This window comes from Ipomoea triloba, chromosome 9 (assembly GCF_003576645.1).
Source record: "Ipomoea triloba cultivar NCNSP0323 chromosome 9, ASM357664v1".
Classification (NCBI taxonomy): Eukaryota; Viridiplantae; Streptophyta; class Magnoliopsida; order Solanales; family Convolvulaceae; genus Ipomoea; species Ipomoea triloba.
This window is the reverse complement of record NC_044924.1, coordinates 24,341,539-24,353,416: the sequence shown is the minus strand read 5'-3', so window position 1 is coordinate 24,353,416 and position 11,878 is coordinate 24,341,539. Positions and strand designations below refer to the sequence as shown.

Genomic DNA, 11,878 nt, shown 5'->3' with positions numbered 1-11,878 from the left:
GCTTCCAACACAACCATGCCATTCCCCGTGCCTTTCGACCTTGAAAACTTTAGAATTTCACTTTATTCAACGTCAAGGATGATTTTGAGCCCTGTAACTTTTGAGTTTAGCTTTGAGACCTCATAAGAGTTGTAACCCTTTTGAATTTTCTTTCTAATGACACAAGAGTCAATTGATTTGGACATTCCTTTGCTGAAATACAATCAAAATACTAAGTAGTGGTCAAGTTGTGCGAGAATTTCTACTCTTTGACACTTTGCTTCACTTTTGCCTTGGTTTGTCCATATGATTAAAACCATTGAAAACACCATTCTTTGGCTTACTTGGAAGTATTTTAGCCATCTCCTTTGTTTCACATTGGCTCTCATTGACTCTAAATGCATCCAAAATCCTTCACTTCTACTCAAAGATGATAAATTGTTCCTAATTTGATCAAATGAAGAAAATAAGGATTATTTTGGACACAATTGTAACACTTCATAAGAAAAGTAAGGTTAAGTATGATGTATAAATATGAACTATTATGCACCTATCACTGACATTTGGGGAGAATGCCCTAAGAGGACGAAGTGTTGTCTGAGGTGACCGTTGGCGAATTAAAGAGACTAACGAGGATTTTAATTTCAAATAATGGAGGGAAGGTAAATAGTTGCATCAATTACCGCATTAAATAGCGCAGGTGGTCGAGCATTTATGGAAGAAAATAAATGAGGAATTAGAAAGGGCTATGTAAGTAGTCGGAACAAAAGATTAGATCGAAATAAGGTTTGACGGGAGGTCTCAAAAAGGAATTGGCGCTCAGTCAAACCACGCTTCATTGAAAAAGGAGTCGGAACGAAAGTAGATTGAGTTAAGGTTTGATTGGATAACTAAAAAAGGAATTGAAGCTCAGTCATATCACGCCTCATTGAAAAGAGTCGCATCGAAGGTAACTTGAGTCAAGGTTTGATAGGTGACCTGGAAAGGGTATTCGATAATAGAGTTGCAAGAAACTAGGATGGATCGGCAAAAAGGTTACCAGCTTTAAGTACTATGAATTCTTTGGCATAAAGGAGCGAGTTTTATTACATGTACTCTTTTTTTTTTACTTTATCACTTTTACTTCCTAGTGTGATAATAGATGATTAGTTATCTTCATCCTGTGAATTATAAGGAAAATATTAATATTAAAATTTGGTGAGACGAATAAAAATCGAGAGTAAAATTTATAGGTAGAAATAGTATTTTCCTAAAGGAACCAAACTGCAAATTAAAATTGCATTGAATTCTCCTCAACAAATCAATGAAAAATAGAGAAAGAAGGTGCAACTTTTCCACCACATAAATGATAAACCCCCCACGTGACAATGACAGAGACAATCCCCAACAAGAACCCTACTGTTTTAAGAAATCTAGGTCGCTCAAGACAATATACTTGTTTAGTTAATCCCCATTACTGATTGCCTCCTTAACACTAAGTACACCCTCGATCGCCTACAATTAATATTTTAAGGTTTGTCCTAATCTTACTGCATCAATTCCTTCTGATTACAACCACATTTAATTCCTTGTTCAGTGGCACATTTTTTCATGCATGTAACAAATATATATAATGAAAAAAATGACCTTACAGGGGCACATCAAAAAAGAAAAAGACAAAGACAAACAAAAGCAAGGGCTTACACGTCAAGATCAATACACATATATTTACGTGCTTGTACGACTCGACTATATACCACTGAAAAATACTACAACAATTCTATTCCTAAATTTTATTCTAAGGCTAATCACAATAAAGGTTTTTTTTTTTTTTTTGTTTGTAATTTTTGAGAAGACAATGCTTATTTAAAAGAAAGAGAGGAGAGAGATTATTAAGAACCTTACAAGAGAACCTTGGTTCTTGTAGAAATTGTGGGTCCCACTGAAAAATAAAGACTCTCCCTCGTGTATGTGAGGCGCACTTGGAGAAGCTCTCAATCGGGCGCATGGACTCCACGCTTGTATTGCAGATTTTTTTTTCTTCTTCTTTTCCTTCTCTCTCGCATCTTTTCTTTCTTAGTCACATTTGCAAAAAACTCATCAAAATTAAACTTTAACTATTGATGATGCTCTAACTTTTATTACGTCCTTTAAAATTTTCATGTTCACATTTTCCTTCGACTCATAAAATGAAAATAATTTATCTATCACTTATCATATTAGAGAATAAAAGTAAGAAAATAAAGATTATTAAGGAATCCATTAAGTAGAATTCTATAGCACTCAGTTATAAAATCTTATAAATATTCAGGTGTCTTTATGCATATACATGAAATTGAGAAAATAATACGAATAATCTTTCACTAAATTTGAATAGACTATTAACTTGATAAGTCTTTTTAGTTTAGACCGAACAATTATAAATAAGTTAAACTGATTTACCCGTAGACATTTTTAGATAGTAATCACATATTTCCTAGTCACTTTAAAAAAAATGAGAACAATAATTTCACTAAATTTATGGAATAGGAAACTAATTACTAATAACATATGTTGGGTTAAACTCTATTGTTGGAAAAACCATTGGTTTGATCAAACCTATACCAAGAGAGTTGTAGATGTACAAACGTTTGCCTTGCCCCGAATTTAGCTAAGCAGGGTTAGCACTAGCAAGCATATATAAATAAATAAACATGTATATGTATGTATAGTAAGTTGAAAAAACACATTTAAGAAATAAAACATTGAAAAACACTAATCTTATGATTACTTGCTTAGCAATTAGAAGATGGGAACAAGTTGGGTTTGTTATTATAGCACTCCACAAACTAACCATCCATACATATAGATTAGTAATTAAATGAGACCACTTCACCTATTACAACATGCTGACTTGTACTTAAATACTGACTCGTACTTGAATGCACACAATCTATTTTAAAATAGTTTTAATACATTGTATGCTGGTCCACACGATCTCACAGGGAAGGCGGTCTCATTGGAACATTATCATATACATATCTAATTATAATTAAGCTAGCTAGTCTTCAACACATAACATCCTTGAGAAGTTTGTACCGGCGAGTAGCGGTCCGTGGCAAAGACGACGCAGCAGGGTTCTTCCCACCTGACTTTTCCATGCCTTCTTCTCGGTCGCGCTGTTTGATTTTGTCACCGGAATATTCCGACGGCCGGTTGGTCCCCGAATCACTTCTCGAAGGGGCGGCGCCGCCATTGTTCCACCTCCTCTGCTCGCTTTGGCACCAATCACACACCTGTATCGGATCCGATTGCTCACTGTAGTAGTAGTAGTTGCTACAATACCTAAAAATTCATGAAATCAATTGGTACATACTTAATTAGCTTCATCATCATGAACTAACTCTGAATATAACGAGTTAAGAAGTTCTAGATTGAGAAAATAATTATGAACAGATACTACATTGTAACAGAATAAAAAAAAAAAAAAAACATACGAGTGTTGAAAGCGGCGGAGGCACTTGGAGCAGCGGAAGAGCTTGTCAGGGAAGCCAACGTCGCCGCACATAGCGCACACAGTTTGGTAATGATCCACCATTAGAGATAACTAAAGAGAGAACAGAGAGAGAGGGGGGAGCAAAGAGAAGCGAAGAAGAAATGAAGTGAATAAGTGGGAGATAGAGAGAGAGAGAGAGAGATGTGATGAGTTATTGCATCGATCGAGTGGGGGTACGTGTAGATATGCATCTGATCTCTCCTATATATACGAAACACATGTACATACGCACAGAAAGATACATTCACGCATATAATGGCCTTTAAAGATTTTATTATATATATATATATTGGGTTTATCGAGGCAAACCCCACTCCTCTTCCGAGTATGTGAGTAAACCCTCGCCCTGTGATCCTAGCCGGCAAAGGACCACAAGGAGGTTAACCAGCCTAGGTTGCCCATAGCTGACCGGCTCAAACCCGGGTGGCAGACGGTTTCGAACTCAGGACCTCACGGCCGCGAGCGTCTTGGTCTTGCCACTCAGGCTGCCCTTACGGGCATATATATATATATGAGTGGTGGGGTGGAGGGGGGAGATATAGGTAGACCACAGGTTGCTTGCAGTCATAAGGGTCATTTTCAGTTGAGGCAAGGAGAGTGACTATATGTACTTGAGGAAAACATTATGGCCCCACCTGTTTAGGTGTAAATCATTTACGATTTAAAATTATGAGAAAATTAAACTTCTTGTCTCTAAGTTATACTGTAATTGAAAATTTCATTGAGAGAATCAAACTCAAGTTCTCCTGAAATTATTCTTCACAAAAAGTGTTCACTTGCCACTTGAGATACCCCATTGGGTTATAATAGTTGCATGTTACTTACACTAAAAATTGATGTTGATTTTATGGTTGCGTGACAATTGTTTCGGCAGGCCAACACTACCGTAGAAATTTAAAAAATGAATAAGGAGAAAATACAAGCACAATTTAATTAGAGAACAATTATACTTGCATTCAAAAGCAGACCTCTATCAATGTGACCTCGGGGGTATTTATACAAGAATAATGAGCCAATACAATGAAATATGAAGGAATCTTACCAAATATAAATTTAAGAAAGTAATTTGGGTTGCTCAACCGCTATAGAAGTTACCAAATTATGAAATAGGAAAGATCCCCAAATCTCGCAACAGATACTGAATTCCGCACAATCACTGCCTCTTAGAGCTCCCCAGTTGGGCACCGCCTTCCAACTGCCTACGCAGTTGGGACCATGCAAGTCATACAACCTAGGCCATACATCCCAATGGAATAGTCGGTCAGCGGGCTCCAGCTACCGGCCTTCTCGGGTCGGGTACCCTAGTTGGGGTATCCATCACTAGTTCCTCACTTTCTCGAGCTCTTGAGAGACAACGACTCAGGAAAGTAATCTTTCAAGTGAGTCCTCCAGGCACACTGCTCACAAGCAGGAAGCCAGCCACCTTGTTAGTCTTGCAGTGTAGCTAAACAGAACACCACCTCTCGACCGGGCTATAATGTGGTAGGTTCATCCTCCCGACTAGTTGCAGTTCCCGACTGATCTCGATTCCCGATTGGTTTTGCAACGATCACCATCAATACGGTTTAATCATTGTGTCGCCTTGATTCTCGTCGGTTACCTTTTTCGAGACAATAGTCGTTACGTCTGCAAGCCGTTACTGTTGGCTCCCCAACTGCCTGATCCGATACACGTGTCGCAATCTATGCGTCCGTCCATCCTTACAAATAACCTTCACCTTTCCCCCCTTCTTTTTTTCTCAGTTTTCTTTCTCCCCCTTGGCGCTTTTACTCCTTACTTGCTCTCCCAGCCATCTTTATCTTCCTCCGATCACTCCCCTTTCGTCGTCCGATCCGTCGTCTCCTTCCTTCAAAAGCCAATTTCTTTTCCTTTTCTTCTTTTCTTCAATGCATTTTTAACCTAACATTTGCAATGTCGTCCTCTGCCACTTTGATGTTGTGTGTATAGTGGTGAGGGTGAATGTGGTATGGAAGTGGTAAAACGAAGAGTCAAGACTCCCCGAGTGTCGTGTCTCTCAAGGATGGCGAATGGGAACCGAATTTATGTTGGCATTTATGAGGTTGAAAGGTAAGAGTTGCAAGAATCATAGGGAGAGGTTGTGTTCATGGTTGGTTTGAAGGTAAATAGGGATAGAAAATACAAAAGGTAAAAGGAAAGGGGTGCATGCCAAAGTTAAGCCAAAGGATTGATTATCGTAGGTAGCTTGGAATTGGGTTTCGGGATTGATCTAGGGAGTCACGGTATTAGTACCAAGTGACGTCACACTTGGACTCTCAATCTTCATTCGGTTGAGGCATTTTATCGAACACCTAGCCTACCACTCCTCTTGGATCTCATCCTTTCGAATTAAGAGCGGAGATATAGATGAGTTGGGCTCGTGAGAGGCCGCTATCGCGCACTCTCTCACTTCCACTCGGTTTACTACCTATCCCGGCCGGAAATAGAAGCAAAGATTGAACAACATCATCCATACATTCATCAATCATACTCCCACAATACCAAGATCATAATATCAAATTATAAGCATCAATCCATAGATCAACAAGGGCACACACACCCAACTACTCTACTCTACCATAATAAACATAAATAGAAGCAATATAAACAATGCAAGAATATAAAAGAGTAAAATTTATATTAATAGAAGAGAAATTATACCTAAAGAGTTCTTGGATCTACATCTTCATCTTCAAATCCTAAATCTATTCTAAGGAGGAATGTTTTCTTCCCCAAAGGGGAAGAATTTGGAAAGGGAAATCAGATCTAAAGCTATTGGGGGCTGTGGGGAACTGATCTAAAAGACCTATAAAGGGCATATATATAGCCCCCAAAATCTCGCCCTAATAATTTCCGCGCTGTGTCGCGTCCACGCGGCTCACACGCGTGTGAGCGTGCGTTGGAGCGAACCAGTAAGCAACCACGCCGCTCACACGCGTGTGAGCGTGCGTGGTGAAGTTTGCTTCTTCTGTCTTCTTCTATGTTGTAGCTCTCGTCGATACGGTTCCATAGCCACCTGTCTCGCCTCATTTGGACATTCCTAGTTCCGGTTACGTCCGTTTTACTGATGTGTCGCCGGAATGCCCTGCGAAGTGCAAGAATTGTGCAAATTATATAAAAACACACAAGATTAGTCCCTAGACCTATATGCAATGAAATTACCCTATCTTAGCATGTTTCTAGGCCTAATGGACATCTATTATAGCATATTTTACACCTAAATGACCCCTAAAATATGGCTACTTTTGGCACTTATCAAATTTTCCACACTTTAACTTTGCTTGTCCTCAAGAAACTCACAATTAAACGCTAATCATTTAAGTGTCAAAGGTAGCTGTGTTACTCAATCAATTAATTGGTCTATCAACTCTAGGGTGTAACAACGGAGTGGGTGAAATTCCGCACATTATCTACACAGAGTGGTAACCACATGCCATACACTCTAAGAATATACAAACGAAGCAAAACCCCTATGGTCTCATTTGGACAATGCAACGCACACACCCTTCATTCAACCAAGCATGCAATCCAAATTAGATTCACCTCAAATTTTACAAAGGCCTTCAAGCCGAGCCCCCTAGTGGGAACGATGTGCACACCTCAACCAATACTTTTCAACTAGACGCCAAAGCCCAACGCGTAAAATAAGTGAGGGTAGGGATATGGACCGCTCATCGCCATGGCTTGGGCAATCACTCTTTCTTCTCACTTCCTAGGATAACGCCATCGGGCGACCTGACTTCACATGGAGCTCCATGCTTTTTCGAAGGTCAGTGCAATGGGTGCCCGAATCCAAGCGAAGTGGCTCACCTCCACTCTATTTTCTCATCTCCTAGGAGCATTTTATGTGGACAACCGACTCCAGGTATAGCTTTTGCTTTTTATGAAGACTATGGTTGAACACAACCTAGCGAGATGGCTTTCCTCAATTTTTATCTCTAGGATTGGCCTTTTGCCTTTTCTACTATTTCTCCATACAACCCCTCATGCCTTTTTCTTGGGATTAAGGGATTTTTCACTCTAAGCTCACTATTAGGCTCACCTTTTGCCCCATGCCCTACCAAGATTAGTTCAATTCTGGGCTTCGCTTTCACTTATCTTTCTAAAATTAAGGGGTGCACACTCCCACTTCGAGAGATCATTGACTAAGCTCTAAGGAAAATAAGAGGTGAATATCATGCAAGCATTCAAGAATTTAAAGCTCATTTGGTCAAAGAAGAGGTACTTCCCATGGATATTTAAAGAGAAAAAATTTTTATTTTTGGCATATGATTAACATTCTCCCTAGATAATGTGAACAATGACACACTCCCCAAAGATAAAACACACCCATAAGACAAGACCAATATATCAATCAAGCAACAAACAATATAAGCACAAGGTGCATCCTTTCCACACTTTAAAAGAAACATCGTCCTCGATGTTGCCATGAAGATCAAGTGGAACAAAGGAGCACGACCATTCAAAATCAATCAAACCCTTTCCACACTTTAGAAGTGTTTCCGATAGCATTATGTGTGTGCAAAATAGCATGTGTTTATCAAGTATGCAAGGAACATGTATAACAATTCAATTTCCACACTTTATAATTGAAAAACGGGGCATAAAAAGTAGAAGGGATAAGAGGTTTACAACCAAGTAAGCATCCCTTCATTTCTACACTTTAAGCTTCTAGCATCTCTTTTGCCTTCGTTCTCCAAGCTACATGAAACAATGTTAGCGCAAGAAGACAACCAATTGACGTGCAATGGCCTGGCGGAAGTTCTTTTATTTATAATGAAAGTATTAAAGCATAAATCCTAAAACTAGGTAAGTAATTAAAACAAATGCAATAAGAAAGATATGTAAATCAAGATAGGAGATGATTTTTGGCACGGCCAGACCTTGGAGACTCATAAAAATTGGATGAAAAGAAAATAATGCACGAAAATCTGTCCAGGACCTGTCCACGCGACTCACACGCGTGGTGGTCCTCGTGGGTCAGCACTGGAAAGATTCCACGCCTGTCACCACGCGTGTGAGCAGGCGTGGTCAGCAGTGCTGATCACCTTCTTCGTCTCCTGGCTTTTGCCTTCCGTTTTTGGATCCGGTTTAGCTCATTCGTCATGGCTTAGCACCAAAATCACCTGCATTGTTAGCTCAAGCAAGGCTATTCTAAAAAGAAAAATTGCTAATAAACGAAAAGAAAGAAAGAGTAAACAAGAAATAAAGTTCTAATCTAAGGATAACGTTGGGATTGCCTCCCAAGTGCGCCATGGTTTAACGTCTCCTGGCCAGACGTTGTGTGCTCTATCCTTCGAAGCACACAGATTTTAGGACCTTACCAAGCGTCCCATGAACTTTTGCTTCAAGGAATGTCCCAAGATGTAGGACATCCTTGAATACCCACGAAAGTAAAGGAAGAATAAAATGCATGGTTGGAAGAATTTTAGCACCAAACACCCTCCTTAACTCTTCTAGGATTGTGTTCACTTCCTTTTCCTCATCATCTCTTCTCCCCCTAAAGATTTTTTCATTTGTTTCATACCATATCTCCTCACTCCCATTTTCATTTTCTAATGTGCTCAAGTCTCTCTACTCAACTTTCTCTATAAGATCAAGCGTTAAAATCCTATCATTTTCTCTCATTCCTTCCTCACCTTCCCTTCTCTCATCTTCCCAAAAATTACTCTCACTCTCACAAGAGTAGAACGAAGCATCATCCCCCTCACTCATCAACTCACTTTCACCCAAGACAAAGGATTCATCTTTCAAAAAGTTGAAGCAATCATATTCACATTTAAACAAAAGAGAATCCTTATAGTCATAAGTTAATACATCAAAATTTTGAGTTAATATCTCCAATGGTCCTCTGAGTATTAGCGATTTACCAACTGTGGTCCCTCGACTTTTAAATGACCTCCAGTGGTCTTCCAAGTTTTAAAAAATAACCACCTATGGTCCTTTTAGGACGTCTCGCGGTCATTTTAAACTCGGGTTATTTTAAGAATTAGGACCACATTTGATTATTTTTTTAAACTTGGAGGACCATTGAAGGTCATTTAAAAGTCGAAGGACCACAGCTGGTAAATCGCTAATACTCGGAGGACCATTGGAGGTATTAACTCTCAAAATTTTTCATGGAATCATCCTCCCGAAATTTAAAGCAATCATAATCACATGTAATGGAAATATTAATGCAAGGGTGTTTTCAAAAAGAGCACAAGGATTTTCAAGAAGATTAGCGCAAGAAGGATTAGGAATTTTACCACATTTTGGCTCTTCATCTTCCCACACTACTTCTATGTCCTCATCCTCACTCTTCGTCTCTACCACCTTTTGATTTTCCAATTCGAAGATTGGAACTTCTTCAAGCACCGGGGCATAACAATCCTCCATTTCTTCAGAACTCTCCTCTCCCTTAGCATTTTCTTTTTCAACCTCTTGTATAATCCTTGGATAGGCTTCCAAAGTGGGGATGTCATCTATGATGGTGGAGTTGGCTCGGGACTCATTGATTTTTATGAGCTCCTCCATCATGGATAGCATCTTCGTTTCGACCTCTTCTAGTGGAAGTCCTTCTTCCCGGAGGGTAGCGAGATAGTCTTTCAATTCACTCTTGATCTCGACTTTTAGATTAGTCGTATCCTCCTTGGCCATCCTCGTGAATGCATCAATTTTCGCTTTTAGGATTTCAATTTCGTCCGTGGCCGGTGGGATATAATCACAAGGATTTCTATGGGTGTTATATGGGAAAGAGGGTGGTGTTTCAAAGAAATGGGTAGTATAGTTTTCTTGGTGAATTTGTGATGGAGGTGGGTAGTGGGTGTTTAGGAGGGAAGTAGGGAATGAATTTGACTCGGGAGTATAGCTTGGGTCGATTGTTCTCATCATTTGCACAAGCTTACTCTCTATGCTTTGGGATATTTCTTTGGAGCTTAATGTGTCAATTTCTTGAAATTTGGGTGATTGTGAAGGGTAATTTTCTTGGAAAGGTGGAGGTGGTGTTTCATATGGATATGGGTGATGATTATGTGTATGAAATGGATAGTGATATGGAGGTGGTAAATGATGATGTGGAAATGGGTAAGGGTATGGAGGTGGGTAGTGGTATGTTGGTGGAGGTTAAGTATAAGTGGAATGGGGGTAATAGGGATATGGTTGGGGTTGAGGATTTCCATAAGATTGTCCTCCATGGTGTGGGTAACCATGGGGATGCATATAAGCACACATTGGCAAGCTTCAATTGATATTTCAACAAAAATTTCCTGCACAATAGCTTAGCCAACAACAAATATTTGCAACTAAAAGTAGTTGCAAGTGAGTACAAGATATACAAGGCAATTTAAGCTCACTTCTCAAACAAGTAACAAAAATAAGAAAATACAAAAGGTAAAAGGAAAGGGGTGCATGCCAAAGTTAAGCCAAAGGATTGATTATCGTAGGTAGCTTGGAATTGGGTTTCGGGATTGATCTAGGGAGTCACGGTATTAGTACCAAGTGACGTCACACTTGGACTCTCAATCCTCATTCGGTTGAGGCATTTTATCGAACACCTAGCCTACCACTCCTCTCGGATCTCATCCTTTCGAATTAAGAGCGGAGATATAGATGAGTTGGGCTCGTGAGAGGCCGCTATCGCGCACTCTCTCACTTCCACTCGGTTTACTACCTATCACGGCCGAAAATAGAAGCAAAGATTGAACAACATCATCCATACATTCATCAATCATACTCCCACAATACCAAGATCATAATATCAAATTATAAGCATCAATCCATAGATCAACAAGGGCACACACACCCAACTACTCTACTCTACCATAATAAACATAAATAGAAGCAATATAAACAATGCAAGAATATAAAAGAGTAAAATTTATATTAATAGAAGAGAAATTATACCTAAAGAGTTCTTGGATCTACATCTTCATCTTCAAATCCTAAATCTATTCTAAGGAGGAATGTTTTGTTTCCCAAAGGGGAAGAATTTGGAAAGGGAAATCAGATCTAAAGATATTGGGGGCTGTGGGGAACTGATCTAAAAGACCTATAAAGGGCATATATATAGCCCCCAAAATCTCGCCCTAATAATTTCCGCGCTGTGTCGTGTCCACGCGGCTCACACGCGTGTGAGCGTGCGTGGGAGCAAACTAGTAAGCAACCACGCCGCTCACACGCGTGTGAGCGTGTGTGGTGAAGTTTGCTTCTTCTATGTTGTAGCTCTTGTCGATACGGTTCCATAGCCACCTGTCTCGCCTCATTTGGACATTCCTAGCTCCGGTTACGTCCGTTTTACTGATGTGTCGCCGGAATGCCCTGCGAATTGCAAGAATTGTGCAAATTATATAAAAACACACAAGATTAGTCCCTAGACCTATATGCAATGAAATTACCCTATCTCAGCAT

The 11,878-nt window shown here is 39.6% G+C and overlaps 1 protein-coding gene across 1 annotated transcript; it reads right to left on the bottom strand.

The window, feature by feature from the left end:
* Positions 1-2,747: 2,747 nt before the first annotated feature.
* On the bottom strand, positions 2,748-3,665 carry LOC116030706. Its single transcript, XM_031273022.1, has 2 exons — positions 3,435-3,665; positions 2,748-3,282 (listed from the first exon to the last, which is right to left on the bottom strand). The coding sequence occupies exons 1-2, from the start codon at positions 3,533-3,535 to the stop codon at positions 3,006-3,008; spliced, it is 378 nt and encodes a 125-aa protein (XP_031128882.1). The 5' UTR covers positions 3,536-3,665; the 3' UTR covers positions 2,748-3,005.
* Between the last annotated feature and the right edge of the window lie 8,213 nt (positions 3,666-11,878).